At 41.7% G+C, this 20,592-nt stretch overlaps 1 protein-coding gene across 3 annotated transcripts in view; it reads left to right on the top strand.

The window, feature by feature from the left end:
- Window positions 1-18,436, top strand: part of LOC133641937 (protein shisa-like-1a) — a 152,470-nt gene extending 134,034 nt beyond the window's left edge. Inside the window, exons 5-10 of one of the 3 annotated variants that reach the window (XM_062036075.1) lie at window positions 5,746-5,907; window positions 16,290-16,423; window positions 16,524-16,602; window positions 16,670-16,761; window positions 17,743-17,874; window positions 17,962-18,436. In XM_062036075.1, the coding sequence (XP_061892059.1) occupies window position 5,746 (1 nt within the window). In that variant the 3' untranslated portion in view covers window positions 5,747-5,907; window positions 16,290-16,423; window positions 16,524-16,602; ... (1 more) ...; window positions 17,743-17,874; window positions 17,962-18,436. Of the gene's footprint in view, window positions 1-5,745; window positions 5,908-14,881; window positions 16,424-16,523; window positions 16,603-16,636; window positions 16,762-17,742; window positions 17,875-17,961 lie in introns of all 3 variants that reach the window. The other 2 variants (XM_062036073.1, XM_062036074.1) reach the window with 2 other exon arrangements.
- The last annotated feature ends 2,156 nt before the right edge of the window (window positions 18,437-20,592 follow it).

Raw genomic sequence — 20,592 nt, 5'->3', positions numbered from 1 at the left:
ACTTGCCAGGGGACATGTAACCAAATATTAACATTGCTGTATGTATACTTTTGACCCAGCAGATTTGGTCACATTTTCAGTAGACCCATAATAAAATCATAAAAGAACCAAACTTCTTGAATGTTTTTTGTGACCAACAAGTATGTGCTCCAATCACTCTAGCACAAAAAAATAAGAGTTGTAGAAATTATTGGAAACTCAAGACAGCCATGACATTATGTTCTTTACAAGTGTATGTAAACTTTTGACCACGACTGTATATATATATATGTGTGTGTGTATATATATATATACATATATGTATGTATATATATGTATGTATATTAGGGGTGTAATGGTACACACAAATTTCGGTTCGGTACGTACCTCGGTTTAGAGGTTACGGTTCGGTTCATTTTCGGTACAGTAAGAAAACAACAAAATATAAATTTTTTGGTTATTTATTTACCAAATTTGCAAAATCTTCCACCAAAAATATTTTTCTTAGTGGAATATTTGATGTGAAGTAATCGGAACCTTGGATAGGTCAATAATTCTTAATAACATTGATTTTGATTCAATATTATGTTTTGAGCAATGACCGTTTGAAAGAAAAAACAACAGCTTTGTTTTATTAGTCAACATTGCAACTTTTTCTAAATTACATTTCACCTTTAAGCTTTTTTATTTCACTTTTGTTATGTTTTTGTTTATTTTAATAGTATTTTTAGAATGTGCCGTGGGCCTTTAAAACATTAGCTGTGGGCCGCAAATGGCCTCCGGGGCACACTTTTGACACCCCTGCTATGGATAATAAAACATTTAATCTGATAAATCTATCGATAAAAAGCAGAGCCTGGCAACGCATGCACGTTTATCATAACTCTCTCGCTCTCTCTGTCTCTGCCCCTCCCTCACAAATGCTGCTGCGCGCACAATTTGTTTTGTTTTTAACCCCTTCTTAACCCTGAACGTACATTGAAAATACACGCAACCCTAACTCAAAATGTTTTATTTATTTAAGAAACTCCGTCCGGACAGCCCCGCAAAAGAGGACATGTCCGGTGAAAAGAGGACGTATGGTCAGTCTATCGTAGCACCGTCGCTGCTAGCATGCCGTGTGTTGTGCCTCGGTGTGCATTGTTTACACAACGTGCAGAAAGCTACTTAATATGTCCATGTGGAAACTCGTTCGGTACACCTCCGAACCGAACCGAAACCCCCGTACCGAAACGGTTCAATACAAATACACGTAGCGTTACACCCCTAATGTATATACATATATCTCTAAATATATGTATATGTATATATATGTATGTATATATATATATATATATATATATATATATATATATATATATATATATATATATATATATATATATAAAATCAGTGCGGTGAGGTTCATGGCTGGTGAGGCACTGACTTCATCACAGTCAGATTTACAAACATATGAACCCTAAAGAGTATCGTATTCACCATTTGATTGGCAGCAGTTAACGGGTTATGTTTAAAAGCTCATACCAGCATTCTTCCCTGCTTGGCACTCAGCATCAAGGGTTGGAATTGGGGGTTAAATCACCAAAAATGATTCCCGGGTGCGGCGCCGCTGCTGCCCACTGCTCCCCTCACCTCCCAGGGGGTGATCAAGGGATGGGTCAAATGCAGAGGACAAATTTCACCACACCTAGTGTGTGTGTGACATTCATTGGTACTTTAACTTTACACATACAAACTGTAACACACAAAAAAGCACATTTAATAAAAAAAAACGTTATTATGGTCTTACCTTTATGTAATATATTGGGTTGGAGGCAATAACCAGGCGAGGTGATGAAGTACGTCTCTTTACTGTAGACTTCAGAACAGACTCAACACACTTGACGTCAGGTGCGTAACACCACGTAAATCGTTGGCCAACCAAAAAGTAACCCCAGTACGCTATAACCAACATTAACCAGGAGATGGCAACAGACAAACATAGATCACTCTATTACATTCCTCCCATTTTAGAAATGTATTATGTAGAAGTTACTCAAAAGAAATAAACAACCCAACCAAAAAATGCAGCAGCTCAATAAGAAGCCAAAAAGTGCAAAAACAATAATGTTCGTGTTGGAGGAGTTGTGAATGAATGAAATATGAAATCCGTGCGGCAGTCTGCAGGTGTACCTAATGTTGTGGCCCTGTCATTCACAACTCCTCCAACACGAACATTATTGTTTTTGCACTTTTTGGCTTCTTATTAAATAACTTTTTTAAATAGATTCAATCTTGCACGTGGAAAGTTTAAGTGTGGGCTTTACTTGATATAACACTCCCATGTTATTCTACGGCGGGGTGCATTCTCTACCACCAGGAGGCGGGATTACTGCGAGCCTCACACAGTGCGTCTTCGCAGCAGTTTTGTGATTGCTCAGCACAAGAAATACTTTACACACATACAGTTGTTGACAAAATACACTGTACATTATATACCTCAGCTAACTAAACTATGGACATTTATAATATAGTTCATATAGCAATACGGTCTCACTGCACAGCAGGCCAGCAGTTAGCCGAGTCCGCAATCCATGTTGAGGCACACCTGAGTGACGTGCCTCAACTGGCTGCTGATCAGCATTTGAACGGCAAATAATAATAATAATAATACCTGGGATTTATATAGCGCTTTTCTAAGTACCCAAAGTCGCTTTACATGTTAAAAACCCATCATTCATTTACACTTGGTGGTGGTAAGCTACTTTCATAGCCACAGCTGCCCTGGGGTAGACTGACGGAAGCGTGGCTGCCAATTTGCGCCTACGGCCCCTCCTACCACCACCTATCATTCATTCAACATTCATTCACCGGTGTGAGCGGCACCGGGGGCAAGGGTGAAGTGTCCTGCCCAAGGACACAACGGCATGGTAAGAGGCGGGGAGCGAACCTGCAACCCTCAGGTTTCTGACACGGGCGCTCTACCCACTACGCCATGCCGCCCCAAATGTGAAAATTCAGCGATTTTGTATAAAAATAATCTAAAACTGGTGAAGTTAAATGGAAAATAACTTTATAGTATAATCACTGGATACATAAAACAATTTAATTAATTTTTTTTCTTTTTACATTTTTTTTCTTTCCATGATGGCAGGTGAGGCCATCTGATATATATATATATATATATATATATATATATATATATATATATATATATATATATATATATATATATATATATATATATATATATATATATATATATATATATATATATATATATATATATGTATGTATGTATGTATGTATGTATGTATTATTTTTTACATCCAGTCTGCTTTCGGTCCTCTATCAAATTTTTTTTAACCCACTGTGGCCCTTGAGTCAGAAAGTTTGACACCCCTGGTCCAACACAACCTCAGACTGTCGAACTTTCCCCACATATCATCTAAATGTAGTTTGTCAGTGGCAGAATTATTCAAGCTTTTCCTAAATGTATTACGCAACCATGATGGCTCATACTGTACAACAAAATATACATTTTTTGGTTATTTATTTACCAAATTTGTAAACAATGGCTTTATCCTTTTAACATTGGGAACACTATAATAATTCTGCCTACGTTAATTAACATTAAACTGCCTCAAGTTGTTGCTCAGATTAAATAAAATGACAAAACTTTTCTTCTACATATAAAAAGTGCAACATTAAACCGTTTCAAGTCAACTCATCATGCTTAATTTATTACAGCATTTGGGAAGCCTGTAGTTGATTTTTATTATGTAAATGTTATATTTTTATCAACATGTGATAGCAGGGACCCTGCCATTCAAAGCTTTTCTGTCCGTAACACACACACACACACACACACACCGCAAAATGAGCTAACGTTACGCTAAAAGCTAATTAGCCTTCACCTCAAGCCAGGGCTGCGAGCGAGTTGAGCTGCAGTTTAAAGTTTCTAGAACGTCAACGGGCTCATAGTGATGTTACTAGTATTTGACTGGGAGGTGTTTATTATAATTTGGGAGAGTCCGCTGCCTGATGCTTACCTGCTAAACACCTACCTGCTCGACGCTGAAGCATTGACTACATGCGCTCTGAATACGCACTGCTGATTGGCAGTTACCGCTTTGAATACGCACTGCTGATTGGCTGTTCCCGCTTTGTATGTAACCAATCAGATGGTTGTGGGGTGGTACAATGCTGGGTGCTGAGGCAGAAGAAGCAAAGCAGCTTGTTAAGACTTTAGCTTAGAAACTCGTTCGGTACACCCCCGTACCGAAACGGTTCAATAAAAATACACGTACCGTTACACCTCTAATATATATGCACATATCATATCCCCATGTCCGGTGTCGAAGATGCAGCCCTTCTGGCGCGGCTCCAAACATTTGTCACACCTCATGGGATTAAGCGGTGGTGAAAGTGGGGGTATGTGTGCATATGTGGCAGTCCATGGTCCATGGTTTGCATGTGTTATATATCTGTAGTCCTGGAGTCACTCTGTAGGCACGGCGAACAGAGTTCTCAACTCCCCGGGTGTTGTTGACAGGGAAGAAGTTTGTTGCGTCTTCGCTGCTCTGTCCTCCAAGGGAATCTCGAGACAACGATCTTGCCAGGTCGCTTTCAGCCAGAGAAAATAATCCATATTTGAATATTTGTGTTTGAGCGAGCGAAAACAAATTTTTACTTTTCACTCTAGTTGTCTATTTCTGCTCCTCAAATTCATCATACTTGGCCATGCAGGCGTCTCCAAGATTTTGTCCAGTTTGCAAATCACAAAAGTCTGAGTGCCCACGCTCTGCCCGCATCCTCCAAAAAAAATTATATATACAGTATATATAATTAGCCCGATATATAGCCTGGCCCCTGGCTGAATTTTTTAGCCCTAGAATCATAACGTTTGGGGTCCCCTGGACTATCCCAGCATCCACAAGACATTGAAATAACGGTGAGAACTTGTTGAATTAGGTCCCGACGTTGAGCTACTCAAACCTAACGTTGGAACAACATGCTTTTTGATTTGAATTTATTCAACGTAGGGTTCTTAAGTTTATTTGACCATTGAATTTTGGTCATTTCTCAACCAATAGTCTACAAAACAAATACTATTGAAACAACATGCTTTTTGATGACGTTTAATCAATGTCAGGTTGTGACGTTGATTTGACCATTGAATTTTGGTCATTTCCCAAACAATATTCTACAACACAAATACAACTTTGAAACAACATACTTTTTGAGGACATTTATTCAATACTGGGTTGTGACGTTGATTTGACCATTGAATTTTGGTTATTTCCCAACCAATATTCTACAACACAAATACAACGTTGAAACAACATGCTTTTTGACAACGTTTATTCAATATCAGTTTGAGATGTTGATTTGACCATTGAATTTTGGTAATTTCCCAACCAATATTCTACAACACAAATACAACGTTGAAACAACATGCTTTTTGACTACGTTTAGACGTTGATTTGACCTTTGCAAGTTGGTCATTTCCCAACCAACACCGTGGATCCAACGTTGGACATCAACGTTGTTTCAATTTACAAATACAAATATTTTCCAACATTCTATCCAAGTCAGTTTTAAAGGACGTGTGTGTATAATCAACGTCTTTGTGCCTGCTGGGAGATCATCGGTAAAATAGAGGAAGTAGAATAGATTGTGTAGTGCTAGATACAAATACAATTACAGTCAATCAAACCAAATAAAATAGGTACATGTGTGCAAGTAACAACAATCATTGACAGTTTTCCTTTTTTTCACCAACAGAGCAGTAGCAACACGCTGTTTCCTTCCATGGTACAGAGGAAACGCCTTCCTACACTTAGCCTGCCTACATGGAGTCTTTCGCAAGGACCTCGGCCCTCAGCAACCCCTTCTGATGAGCACAAAGCACAGAGGGACTGACAGCAGGACAACAATAACAAAGCAGTGAGTGACTGACACACCTAAGAAGCCCCTAATGGCTGTCAGGACATGGAGTGAAGTGGAGTGGAATACCCCCCCCCCCCCCTACTGTAAACAACTGGATGAACTTAAAGCGGGCTCTGAAATGTTTATAAGACTGCTGTGACAGTTTGTGTTGCGTAGCAGTTAGACACACTTCTTCTGTATTTACTGGTTTATTTATGTGAGCTGGTCGTTAGCGTTTGGGAACACGTGGAGCAGTTAGCTTGATGCTGAGCATCTATCTCACGTAGACTAGAGAAGCCTTTTGTCGGCGACACTATCTTATGTGCTTGGAGTCTCCACGCCAGTGCTTTCTCGATATCGTAAGCTGTGTTTATTTTAAAGGAGGTGAGCTATTTCAGCGAGGGATCAGGGATACCAGAGCATCACCTTACCATTTGGGACAAGTTGCCATGGTAACCTCCCCTCATGTTCCTGTAGCAATACACAAATTGACATCATACAATCAAGAAGTCCTATGATGCGTTGAGTGATCATCAAGTGCTTAAATGAAGAAAAACAATAAGCAATAATATACAGTAGTTTACAGTAAAGGATGACAAGGTGTCACGATGCACTGGGTACTGACTCTTCTCCTGAGAACTTGGAATGAGTCTGTACAAGGTGTCACGATGCACTGGGTACTGACTCTTCTCCTGAGAACTTGGAATGAGTCTGTACAAAAACAGCTTTTTTTATTAATGATATTGTGAAATTAATTTGTACTAACAAAACAAAGTTGTACAAAGCGAAGCCTTTTCCAATAAGAAATAATCCAGCTAATCCAATCCAGACATTTAAAAGTTGTAGCATAAAACCAATTTAATGTCGAATCATTATAGATTGACCTAGGAGACATACCAACCCTGGAAGAAATGAAGAAATCCATCTCACGAATGAAAGCTGGCAAAGCGGCAGGCCCAGACGGAATTCCAATTGAAATATTTAAGCATGGTGGAAACAAACTACAAGAACATCTATATCAAATTGTACTAAAAATTTGGAGCGAGGAAGAAATACCACCAGAGCTAAAGAATGCCAACATTGTGAAGATATACAAGGGAAAGGGTGATGAGCAGAATGTGGCAATTACAGAGGCATATCACTACTCAGTACTGCCGGTAAGGTCCTGTCAGGAATCCTCAACACAAGACTTCAGAAACATTGCTGAGGACATACTCCCAGAATCTCAATCCGGCTTTAGACCAAACAGAGGAACAACTGACATGATATTCTCAGTGAGACAACTCCAAGAAAAATGCATTGAACAAAATAGGCCCCTCTATATGGCGTTTATTGACCTCACAAAAGCATTTGACACTGTCTCCAGGGAACTACTTTGGGAAGTACTGGCAAGATCAGGATGTCCTCCAAAATTCATCAGTATAGTCCGATTAATGCATGACAATATGACAGCTACAGTACTTGGGAATGGCCATGATTCTGCTCCTTTTGAAGTAAAAACTGGAGTAAAACAGGGATGTTTGAAAGCCCCGACACGGTTCTCCGTCTTTATCTCTGTTGTGATCCACATTGCATATTCACAAATACCAGCTGAGCTATTTCAAATTGCATTTTGGCTAGATAGAAAACTGTTCAACCTGAGGAAGCTGCAAGCCAGAACAAAAGTTTCAAGGTCCACAGTGGTAGAATTTCAATATGCCGATGATAATGCAATAGCAGCCCAGAGTGCAGAAGATTTGCAAGTAATACTGGATGCATTTAACTATGCATACACACAACTTGGACTTAAAATAAATGCAAAGAAAACACAAGTACTCTACCAACCATCGCCTAAGGACATCATCCTGCAACCACCAGCAATAAAGATAGAAGAAGTGGCTCTTGAAAATGTAGAAAGCTTCACATACCTTGGTAGTATAATGTCTTCAAATGCTAACATTGATGCAGAAGTTAATCACAGAATCAGGCAAGCTGCTGCAGCCTTTGGAAAGCTTAAGACTCGAGTGTTCCAAAATCATGACATCAGGCTAGATACAAAAATCAAAGTGTTCAGAGCAATTGTTATAACAACTTAGCTATATGGTTCAGAGGCATGGACAGCATATCAAAGACACAGCGATGTCTACGCCAGATGATGAATATTAAGTGGCAAGATATAAGAACAAACATCAGTGTACTTGAACAGGCCATGCTTCCCAGTGTAGAGAGTACAATTGTTAAATACCAACACGATGGACAGGGCATGTCGTACGGATGAATGACGACAGACTGCCAAAACAGATGTTGTACTGTCAGCTAAATGAAGGGAAAATAAATGTTGGCGGGCAGAGAAAACGCTACAAGTATTGCTTAAAGAAGACTTTGAAACAATGTGAAATAGATACTACATCCTGGGAAGACCTAGCAAAAGACAGAATAACATGGAGAACTGCAGTCAGTGAAGGAGTGACAAAGTATGAGGAGAAAAGAACATCTATGACACTTGAAAAAAGGAGGAGGAGACTGGAAAGAAGAGTCATGCCAAAATGTATATTACCACCTGGTCTGATCTGTCCCATATGCGGCAGAAACTTCAAAGCTCGTATTGGCTTGTACAGTCACTACAGAGCACATCATTCTTAGGGACGATGGACCCCTATCTTCTAACAGAAGAGGAGCCAGCAAGCAAGCAAAATAGATTACATGCAAAAAACAATGCTATATGAACATTTAACATCCTTGTTTACATTTATTGAAGACTCTTGTTGCAAGGGGAGAGATACTTTTGCTACAAGTCCTTTCTTGAATTCAATAGTTTTTCTCACCTTATTTATAAAAGTACTGGAACTTGCAATTTTCTGCGGCCCCATGGTGGAGTACGTTGGAGTCCTACTCAATTAAAAAAAAGCACAGGGACTGAGTCAACAGTTGGGATTCTTTGTTTGGGGACTTTATTTTATGGGTGTGAATCTTAAAACTTAGACTTAGACAAACTTTAATGATCCACAAGGGAAATTGTTCAACACAGTAGCTCAGTTACAATGATGGAAAGGACAATGCAGGTATAAATAGACCAATATAGCTATAAAAAATCTAACATATATACGAATATATACATAATATGTGTACAGAGTAATTTATATACAGATATATTATATTATGTCTATAACATATATACAATATAAACCAATGACCATGTACAATATTACAGTATATACAGTCTATATGACAGCAGCAGCATAAAATGGAGAGTAGGTCCAGCAGGAAATAGAAAATAGACATTATAAACAAAGAGAAGTAGCTAACAACTCACGATTCGGTTTTTGAGGTAATGATTGTATTCAGAATTGATTCTCGTTTCAACAGAATTCTCAATTCATACAGATTCTCGTAATATATTATTTTATATGCAAATTATTGTAAAACTTTTCACAACAGGTTGCAAAAGCTCCTTTTGCACTGCAATTTAGTTGCCACTTGCCAAGATTTAACATTTTTAGAGCTATCGTTGACTAATCTTAATTTTAGCATGAATAATTAAAAATGTTTCCATTTTAGTTTAAAAATTTTAGAATTAAGTAAACAACACTTTTAAAATAAGATATTGTGGTTTTCCCCACATGCATAAGTGAAGTGAAGTGAATTACATTTATATAGCGCTTTTTCTCAAGTGACTCAAAGCGCTTTACATAGTGAAACCCAATATCTAAGTTACATTCAAACCAGTGTGGGTGGCACTGGGAGCAGGTGGGTAAAGTGTCTTGCCCAAGGACACAACGGCAGTGACTAGGATGGCGGAAGCGGGGATCGAACCTGCAACCCTCAAGTTGCTGGCACGGCCGCTCTACCAACCGAGCTATACCGCCCCTGCATAGAAGATTAAGAATGACAAGTTGAGTAATGCTGGTTTTCAAAATAAATTTAAAATTTTTAGCTGAAAAGGCCTGCTCATTTCTAGATATACTGTACATATCTTAATTTAGGATGCCTTATCAAGTAAAATTATGTATCCATGCAGCTAGTTCATTTCACTAGTTTTTAGTAATTATTTGCTAAAATCTAGTTTTTTAATCTTATATTTCTACATGTGCTGAGATGGCACATGAAACATCTGCTCCTCCACATCGAGAGGAGCCAGATGAGGAGGTTCGGGCATCTGGTCAGGATGCAACCCGAACGCCTCCCTAGGGAGGTGTTTAGGGCACGTCCGACCGGTAGGAGGCCACGGGGAAGACCCAGGACACGTTGGGAAGACTATGTCTCCCGGCTGACCTGGGAACGCCTCGGGATCCCCCGGGAAGAGCTGGACGAAGTGGCTGGGGAGAGGGAAGTCTGGGCTTCCCTGCTTAGGCTGCTGCCCCCGCGACCCGACCTCGGATAAGCGGAAGAAGATGGATGGATGGATGGATGTAGTCCTGGGTTCAATCCCGGGCTCGGGATCTTTCTGTGTGGAGTTTGCATGTCCTCCCCGTGACTGCGTGGGTTCCCTCCGGGTACTCCGGCTTCCTCCCACCTCCAAAAGACATGCACCTGGGGATAGGTTGATTGGCAACACTAAATTGGCCCTAGTGCGTGAATGTGAGTGTGAATGTTGTCTGTCTATCTGTGTTGGCCCTGTGATGAGGTGGCGACTTGTCCAGGGTGTAGCCCGCCTTCCGCCCGATTGTAGCTGAGATAGGCTCCAGTGACCCCCGCGACCCGAAGGGAATAAGCGGTAGAAAATGGATGGATGGATGGATGTACTTTTTTTTTTACATCTATTTTTTTAAAGATATGAATCAATTTATAATTGGTATAAGTAAGAATCGCGATTTGGATGTGAATCACTTATGCAGGCAAACCGACTAGTTGTTACGTGCAATGTTTGGTCCTACAAAAACCAAGACAGTATACAACACCTTGGCAAAATGTTAACAAAAACTGTCAAAATTTCGAACACGAAATCAGACAAAAGCGGACGTATGACTGTGATGACAAAATGTATGTAGGAAAAAAACTAACTTGTGACATTAGCATATGTACTTATGTACGTTAGTTTTCTTTTAATGTAGTACTATTATAATAATTTATTGTATTCATAGACACCTTTCTAAACAGTCAAGCTACCAAATAATGTAAATGACATTATTATTACACTATGAATATATTACAATAATACATGAATATTATTAATTTAATTAAATTATTACAATAAAAATAAAAAGTAGTTCACTTTTTGTACAATTTCCAGCAACATTTTCATGGGAACACGAAGATAACATCATATATCATGCAAAGCATTACCCATGATGTTGTATGTAAATCCTCCATAAAATATACAACATATTTATCGATCCTTAGTGTCAGCTGTACAAACGTACATTTTACGCCCTTATATGGAAATGTAACGCCTATGTTAAAATGTACGTTTTACAGAATCTTAGCTACTTGCTAAAAAAAAAAAGGACAGATCAGTTACGTTTCCAGCCAGCAGTTCAGTGCGGCACCATCACGGCATGATACGGGTTCAGATCCCTGATCATCTTGCGTATCCACTGTGAGGCCAGCCAAGTCGGGATGGCATTAGGGTAAAGGTCATCTTGTTGCAGCGTAACCTTGTCTAAAAGGTCAACGCGACAGCACAATGCTGTGATTTGACTTTGTTTGTAAACCAGAAATATATAAGGGGGTCCCAATCTGATATTGATATCGGATATTTGAGATATCAGCAAAAAAAAAACAGTATAGACTTAAGCTCCGATACAAGCAGTCCAGTTCACTTGTGTAAAGCTGGACGCCAGTTAACATCTTAATGTCCTCCAATACGCACACAAAGTTAGTAATTTTTGGTATTTTATTGAAGTAATTTACAAAAACATAAACATGATAAGCTGTAGGCTACTATGAGCTAGCAGCTACACAAGAACTACCGTAATTTCCGGACTATAGAGCGCACCGCAAAGACTAAATTTTAGAAGAAAAAAATATTTTCCCATATATTAGCCGCACCGGACTGTAAGCTGCAGATATATACGTTGTGAAATGAGTTATTTACACAGAAATATTTTGTAATTGTTTATTTACATACCTTTAATTGTTTCCAAACAGTGCCTGTAACACGGCAGTAAAATGGCTGATCATACAAAACAGAAGTCATCGTCATGGACCCACTAGCTGCGCAAGCTAGCTCTCCAATCAGCTAAACAGACTCAACTCCACGGTGACGTGTTGGTGAATTTCTGAAACCTAAACAAAACAAAAATAATGCATATTAGCTAATGCTAACAACGCTAGGTTGATTACATTACAATAGCACGTAAAAATATGCATGAAAACACTCCTACAGACATCACACATAGGACGGTTTAGTAAGTGTGAATTATTTTAGCTATGTTGTAAAACTTGCAAACGTGGAAACCATACGAGTACAACCGCTATGGACGACTGGGAGACGGAACGGCACTTCCGATCGAGAGCACTACACAGAAGGAAATACTGGAGACCTTTCCCCGGCAGCGCCTGTAGTGAGCGAACTTGTTCAAAAGATGGCGCCATAGCACAAACAATAACACACCATTTTAGTACCTGTTGAAAACTGTTTGTTGAATACAAAACATGATGGCCGTTAGCAAAGAAAAATCCATAAACTAGCCGCTTATAGTCCGAATTTAATGGTAAGCACTGTGTCCTTAATTGAACAATATTGCAGTCGACAACACATCTGTCGATATAAACAAGTATCGAATAACTATATTACTTGTCTAGTAACAAACGTTTCCACATCATTACTGCGTCATGAACTTGATTTATTGAAACCAGTAGGGGTCGCCAAAAACTCTCAATGTATACATTTTCATACCTATCATTTTTCACTGACTAATTTTACTTGATCAAACCTTCTCTAACATTGCACACTACAGAATAATACAAGTATGGACTGTGAGTGACGCTGATATTGTATCGGCCAATATGGGATCTGATATGGTATCGGGACTGCAAATGTTGTATCCCGAGAAATAAATTGTTTTAGAAGTAAATCACGTTGCTTTAAGGCAAGCGAACTGTACCGTACTGAACCAAACTGTGCCGTTTGGGGGAAATAAGCCCTTTTGTTTGCTAGTATGCTGCCCTCTACTGGCCTGGGGGCTGATTTGCTTTGCAGAGAGCTGATTTTTTTTGTGTGTCGTGAGTTCGAATGAATGTACGCTACAGACCACGAAAGTAGGTCACGGCGCGTCACCATGGAGATGCTGTTCTCCTTACTAATATGCATCATTTTTCAAACTTTTTTTTGGCTTTTAGGTTAAACGACGACATATCGCTGCGATAAGTCGCACAAATTCCAGCGCCCCCCCTTACATTCCCTCCCGCTGTCTTGGCCTTATCTGCAATAATATTAGCATTTCATTCCCTGTGGAGACACTCACGTTTAATTGGCTGGCCAGCCGCCGTGTGCTTTCAGGGGCACGGGAAGACAATTTATCCAGGAGAAATAATTGGCCCCAGAGATCAACAGTGCTTTTAATTCACGCTCTCCTGCTCCTCCGTGTGTGCAGCCGCCGCCTTATTCCCACTTATTCCCACTCGCTGACCAACCAGGCAGTTTTTGTGTGTGTGATTCATCGCACAGCAGCAGCTCAAAGGGGATTTAATTAGTAGGTTTGCCAACTCGACCAAGTTACATTCCAGAATCCTCATCTTGTCATTCTGCTAAACATTTATTTATTTTTAATGTTTAGTTTTGTCTGAAGCAGCGCGGCCTGACACGACGTGACACTGTGCCATCCTCCCTACACAACAAAAGGGATGTGGAGCACACAACTGTTGCAGTCTCTCCACCTGTTGTCATGGTAACAGTTGAATATCCACCTGTAGACACACAAACAGGGAAGCTTGGTAGTAGTCAGAAGATACCTCACTGTTTTCAGGGTGTGGTGGTACTGGTGTAAGTTAAGAGTATTTACTACGACTGTAGATAGAGTGTCGCGTAACCGTTCTCAGTTGGATCGTTTTTTGCACTTGTTGACTTTGTATCGTCACAACAGGGAGAAATAAAGTTTTATCTTTTTTTCCAGTGTGTTGAAATCCTTCGGTGTCTGCTGCTCTTTGGGGGTAGGGTTAAGGTTAGGATTTAAGGCATACTTGCCAACCTTGAGACCTCCGATATCGGGGGGGGGGGGCGTGGTTAAGAGGAGAGTATATTTACAGCTAGAATTCACCAACTCAAGTATTTCATACATATATATATATATATATATATATATATATGTGTATGAAATACTTGACTTTCAGTGAATTCTAGCTATATATATATATTTATATATATATTTATTTTATTATACATATAAATAAAATAAATACTTGAATTTCAGTGTTCCGGAGACTATCCAGTAGATGGCAACATTGTCCTGTTTAACTTCTCCATTCATGAATGAGTATATCATTTCGGCCACCGCGTTCAATGGAGAAGTCTGTTCTACAAAATGTACAGGCAACATACATACCCCTTCCCTTCGAACTGTCCTGGATGAACTGAAATTCTTGTTTCCATTCGTTTTGGAACTTGCAAGCATATTTCTTCATCTTGCTTGTCGACGGCGTCGCCATGTCTGTAACTTCCTCGTTCTTCTGCTTCGTCACCTTGTTGTGTGCGCAGTTGTGCACTCTACTATCTAAAAGCCGTAGATATTATGACGTCATTGGGCAAGCAAGCTGTTTATATTGTGGGAAAGCGGACAAGAGAACAGGCTGTCCCCACTCAGGTCCGCATTGAGCTGGAGGGGACGTGGCCTCCAGCTCCGGCTGAATACCGGGAGTTTGTCGGGAGAAAATTTCTGCCGGGAGGTTATCGGGAGAGGCGCTGAATACCGGGAGTCTCCCGCTAAAAACGGGAGGGTTGGCAAGTATGATTTAAGGCTAGAGAAGCCAAAGAATAAGGTAAGAGAGTGGTTAAGGTTAGGGCCGAGGGTGGGGGTGGGGCGATGGAAAGAAAACAAAAGAAGAAGTAAAAAGGGTGTGCGCTGTCCATCAACAGTCCGACGGGCTGGCACTCACGCCTCAGTGAGGCCACCCAGATGCCTGGACCCCAGCCTGGTGATCCAGAGGAGCTCTGCCCGCTTACGTTGGGTGCTCCATCTGGAATTGGCTTCCACCACACATGCCCGCACAGAGGCACACCCGTGCTGGATGAAATGCTGCACCAGGTAAGTACTCGTGTTCTTAACTTTATGCCGGACGATATTGTACTTGTTGATTAAATCTAGTGGTGACTGCATTGCCCGTTTCACCCACGTACATAGAGTGACATCGTCGGCAGGAGATGAAGTACCCACAATATTTAGTGTGCCAGAGCGGCCGGAACACCTTACCGCTGTGGCGTTTTACGAGCCACGGCGTGTGGTGGAAGAGAGCCCTTTTCCGAGTCGAGGGCGGGTCTCGAAGCAAGCTGACCCGAGCCCTGACCAGCAGCTCAGCCAGGTTTGGGTTTTTGGGGTAGGCCGAAGACCACATAGTGGTCCTGCAGCTTCCCACTACTCTCTACATAGGTCTGAAAGTTCTTTTTAACCTTTCTGGCAACCTGTACAGCCGCGGGAGAGTAGGTGGTGATGAGAGGAATCATGGATGTCCCAGGGGAGGCCTCTTCTGGTCCAGGAAGACCTTAGTCTGTTTCCTGAGGCTACTGCCCCTCCTCCTCAGGGCAGAAAAGAGGAAGTCCACCCGCTTAGTACAAATCCTATGAAACCTCAGCAGTTGAGATTTCACCAACTGCTTGGGGTGGAAGCTGCTTTTATACAGGAGAGCATTGGTGTCGGTCTCCTTAAAACACTTTGATGTCCAGTTGGTGTGTGGTGGCAAACTCAGGACCCTTGAAGGTGGTGGTGTCCAAGAAGTCGACTGGCGTTGGGCTGGTGGTCGACTTGATGGTGATGTCTGGGTTGTGAGTGTTCAGGGTGTTCAAGAACACCCCAAAATCCTCCACCGAGTGGGTCCACACACCCCAGATGTCATCCAAGTAGCGGAAATACTGGAGAGGCTGTTTTGGGCAAGCGGCCAGGGCAGAGGTCTCCCATTCTGCCATGAAAATGTTTGTGTAGGCCGGTGCAATCTTCTTCCCCATGGCCGTGCCTTTAACCTGGAGGTAGAAACGCTTGTCAAATTCGAAGTTGTTTCTCCTAAGATTAATTTCCAGGAGTTGCAGGAGCTCTTTTTCAGGCCTGCTAACGTCCCGGTGCCTCCGGAAGATGTTTTTCACCGCTTGGATGCCTTCATCGATGTCGATGTTGGTGTCTAAACTATCTATGAAGATTGGAAAAAGTATAGACTGTTGGGGAATGTGAATGGTTTTGATCTTGTCTATGAAGTCATACGTGTCTTTGAGGTAACTGCTATGTTTGACGGAGAGTGGTGTCAAGTATTGATCTATAAATTCTGTCGTCCAATAGGTCTCTCTGCCGCAGTCAGACACAATGGGCCTGGCCGGAGGGATCTCGTGGGGCCTGCTCCACTTGTGCGGCTCCTTGTGAATTTTCGGGAGCATGTAAAACCTGCGGGGGCGATGGTCTGATTCGCCCAAGAGGTAAGTTTTTTTGTTTGAAATTAATAAATCTTTTTTGTAATTGATTTTGTATGACTTTTTCAACAATGGGGATGGTTTGTGGGTAAATGGGTTTGTCCAGCTATGTGTAGTAGGTGGTGTCCCCTCAACTGTTGAATACCTTCCCAGATGTACTGTGTCCACTGCGCTTCCCTTGTCAGGTGGCTTAATGACAATGTCTTCATTTTACCTCAGGCTATGGAGAGTTTCAACTTTGTCTCGCGTCAGGTTTACCGCGACAGCAGGTGTGCAGCCCGACCCGAGTGAGAGGATCTCATCAGCCTGGACCATCGCGTGGAAGTCTGGAGGCAGGAGTCCAGGTTAGGGCTCCCAGTTGGACTTGGGGGTGAAGGGTCGCGGTTTGAGAGCCTCCTGCTTCTCATAGTACACAGCTAATTTGACACTCCTGTGGTATTGCTGGAGGTCATATTTCACCTGATGGTGCCAGTCCCGACTGAAGTTGGTGGAAGGGACGAAATTGAGGCCTTTAACAAGGAGGAAGAACTGTGAGAGGGTAGGGGTAAAGTGTCTGGACAGGTTCACAACATTTTTGTTGCCCCCCCGGAGGTCGGGTTTATGGGGACGTCAAGTTTAAATGTGAAGCCAATGGTTCAACATTTTCTTGGCTGTGTCTTCAGTCCAGTGGATGTTGTCTCTCTCGGTCTCAAAATCCCGGCTGTCGGCTGTTGGTACAGCAGCGCTAAATATACCGAAAATATTGTCTGATTACAAGAACATTTGAAAGAGTGTCGAGAGCCAGGAGGAAGTGGTGGTCCCTGATATACTTATTCAGCTGCCCGGGGTTGTTTTTATGTTCCTCGGGCAAAGAATCTGAAAAGTTAATCAGAGGAATGGAAACCTCGGGGTGCGGAAAGGTGGTCTTGGCTACCCTAACAGCCTTTTGGAGCTGCTTGACCTTTGGTCTTCTGCTCTGTTATTAAGGCCAAAGGAGAGGAACACCTTCTCCACATTGGCAGCAACCGGGTCTTGTGTAGGATGGCCTCAGCGTGGAGGAAGTTGGCCCCCTGGTGGCTGTCCATTTGCAGTTCAGGGGGCTGGAAGGATGATACCATCCTTCCAGGCCCCTTTATACCATCCTTCCAGCCGGCTGATGTGTGATTCGCCGATGACCGGTAGCCTTTTCGTCACCGACAGATGCCAGTCCACCATCTTGCGTGTAGTGCTAATGTGTCTGGTGGGCTTCTTAGTGGTGGGTGTCCCGGGGCTGGTTTGAGTGATACCCTGCACTATTTATGTGCACTGTGGGACAGAAATTATATTTTTAGTTTTTTGCATTCCAGGAAATAGCTGAGACCAGATGGGAGACGTGCTGGGGAGAGATGGGGATGGCAAGGGCGCTAAAGGTTCCCGCTGCTACGTTTGTGAGTCCAGAGGCTCGATGGAAGGGGCCACGGAAGGCGTCCGCTCCTCAGGTAAGTGTTCATCGGCCTCGGTCTGTACAGGAGTTCCCTGCACATCATCAACCCTATATACCAGGGCCACAATATTATGTCTCACAGGTGAGACTGGAGGTGGCGTGCTGCAGGTCGCAGGAGGGAGCACGCCCGTGACACGGGACCAAGGGAGTCTCCAGGATGGAGCCATCCTCAGGCCTGCTGCACCTCGCGCGTTGTGGTGTCCCCCTCTGTGCTCTGTCTAGGTCGTTCCGTGGCTGCAAAAGAGGGCGACAAGTGGGGGAAGGGAACTGGGGTCACCTGCCCTCACGGGCCTCCCCCCTGCTCCACCTCAGGGATCCAGTCCCCGCCGACAGGGTCGGTCATGATGGCCACCGTTGTGCGAGCGATGATCTGCGGCACCAACGGCGGCGGGGGTTATTCAGGGCGCACCCTCTAGGAGCTGACACGCATGTCCACAAGGACAGAGACTATTTGGGCCTCTGCTTGTTTGAGGGTGTCTGCCTCCAGTCTGCGCCCCAAATGTTTTTTAGCCCACGTAGATGCAACTTGAAATGGGGCCTTTCATTCCTCTCCAATAAAGGCGACCAGTTTGTCCCATCTCGTGCTGTAGGGCTTTTTTTATACTGATCTCTTAATATGAGCACAGTGGTGTAAGCCCAATTTTTGGGATTTCCCATGATCAATGTCTCCGTTATCGGGATTGGAGACAGCCGGCCTGATCATTGTAGCCAAGGTAAGTTCCATCTTGGTAATGAGTGGCTGATCGTCTTTTGAGACATTTTTAAAGTGGTGGAGTGTTTTAATAATATTGTACAACATTTTGGCTTTAAGACCAAAATTGCTGTCTTGTGTTGTTGCATGCATATTTTTTGGGGGTCACCCAGCATTGTCATTCCTGACAATGTCAGGACCCCTCTGCCCTATCGCCCCCTTTTTTTGTTTGTTTCCCACGTACCCTCCTGGGCTTGGGAGGGTTGTAGGGAGCATGATCATAATTATTGTAGTGTTTTGGCGGCCCTAAATGTGCCAAAAAATTCAAAAAATTTAGGTCTAAAGCTTCTGGTGTTATTATATGGGCAAGCAGTGTCACAATTTCACCGCTGTGGGGCGATGTGGCTCATCCCACAAACGTCATTACAAGGGCGACGTGCGTCCCAACGAGGGCGATTATGCCACCAAAGTGATGTTCTGGATCCCCCCCGAGTCACCTCTGCGTATGTTCTTCGCGGAGAGTATTGAAATTGGCCCATAGAGCGGTTATTTTGGTCGAAATGGCGGCCATTTCAGGGGGGAACATAGAAGGCGGGGGCGGACCAGTATCCATTTGTCGTCACGCCACGTCGCCATGGCCCCAAAAACATATTTTTTATAAAATGTCTTTGCAAATCTTACAACATATCATTGTTCTAGTAAAACTCACTAAGATATTATTCCAGGCATTATTAGACATTTTGGATGTTTGGTTTAGGAGTTATGTTTAAATAACTGTCATATTGAGTGTGACAGTTATACTGTCATATTGAGTAAAAAACAGATTTTTGTATTTGCAAAACTTACAAAAACACAGTGACCTTATTCTGGTATAACTCACCTAGATACATTATTACAGGTATTTTTACACATAATGCCCGTTTGGTTTTGGAGTTATGTTCATACAACTTTCATATTTAGTATGACAGGTATACTGTCATATTGAGTCAAACAAAAACTATTGTCTTTGCAAACCTTACAAAATATCATTTTTCTAGTAAAACTCACATACATACATCCAGGCATTATTAGACATTTTGCATGTTTGGTTTAAGAGTTATGTTTGAATACATTTTTATTGCTTTTTTCGCATTATCTCAGGATTCTAAGAACATTACTGTCATATTGAGTAAAAAATATTTTTTTATATTTGCAAACCTTACAAACTCATGTTTCTAGTAAAACTTACAAAGATACAATATTTCAGGCATTTTTTTATTTTTATTTTTTTAGCAATTTTGCATGTTTGGTTTAGGAGTTATGTTTAAATAACTGTCATATTGAGTGTGACAGTTACACTGTCATATTGAGTAAAAAACTGATTTTTGCATTTGCAAAACTTACAAAAACACCTGATTCTAGTAAAACTCACATAGATATAATATAACAGGCATTTTCAGACATATTGCACGTTTGGTTTTGGATTTATGTATTATAATTCCCTTTTTACTATTACAGTTATACTGTCATATTGAGTAAAAAAACAAATGTTTGTCTTTGCAAACCTTACAAAAGATCATTTTTGTAGTAAAACTCACAAAGATGGATTATTTCAGGCATTATTAGACATTTTGCATGTATGGTTAGGAGTAATGTTTGAATACATTGTTGTTGCTTTTTTAACATTATCTCAGAATTCTAAGAACATTACTGTCATGTTGGGAATAGAACACATTTTTGTATTTGCAAACCTTACACACGCTCATGTTTCTAGTAAAACTTACAGATATACAATATTTCAGGCATTATTAGCCATTTTGCATGTTTGGTTTAGGAGTTATGTTTAAATAACTGTCATATTTTTCAGGGTTGTCACTGACAGTATGGTTAAGGTTTAGTTTTTCCTCTGTCTGTTTTATTTCCTGTCAGCGCTCTTATTTTGGTTCAGTTTCCTGCGGCTGTTTGGCACCTGGCCACAACTGGTGTCAATCAGTCGGCTTCTATTTATACCTGCCGAGGGCGAGGCAAGTATAAATAGCAGCC

The sequence above is a fragment of the Entelurus aequoreus genome, linkage group LG24 (assembly GCF_033978785.1).
Source record: "Entelurus aequoreus isolate RoL-2023_Sb linkage group LG24, RoL_Eaeq_v1.1, whole genome shotgun sequence".
Lineage (NCBI taxonomy): Eukaryota > Metazoa > Chordata > Actinopteri > Syngnathiformes > Syngnathidae > Entelurus > Entelurus aequoreus.
Note: the sequence above shows the minus strand (reverse complement) of the source record. Positions and strands in the feature narration are given on the sequence as shown.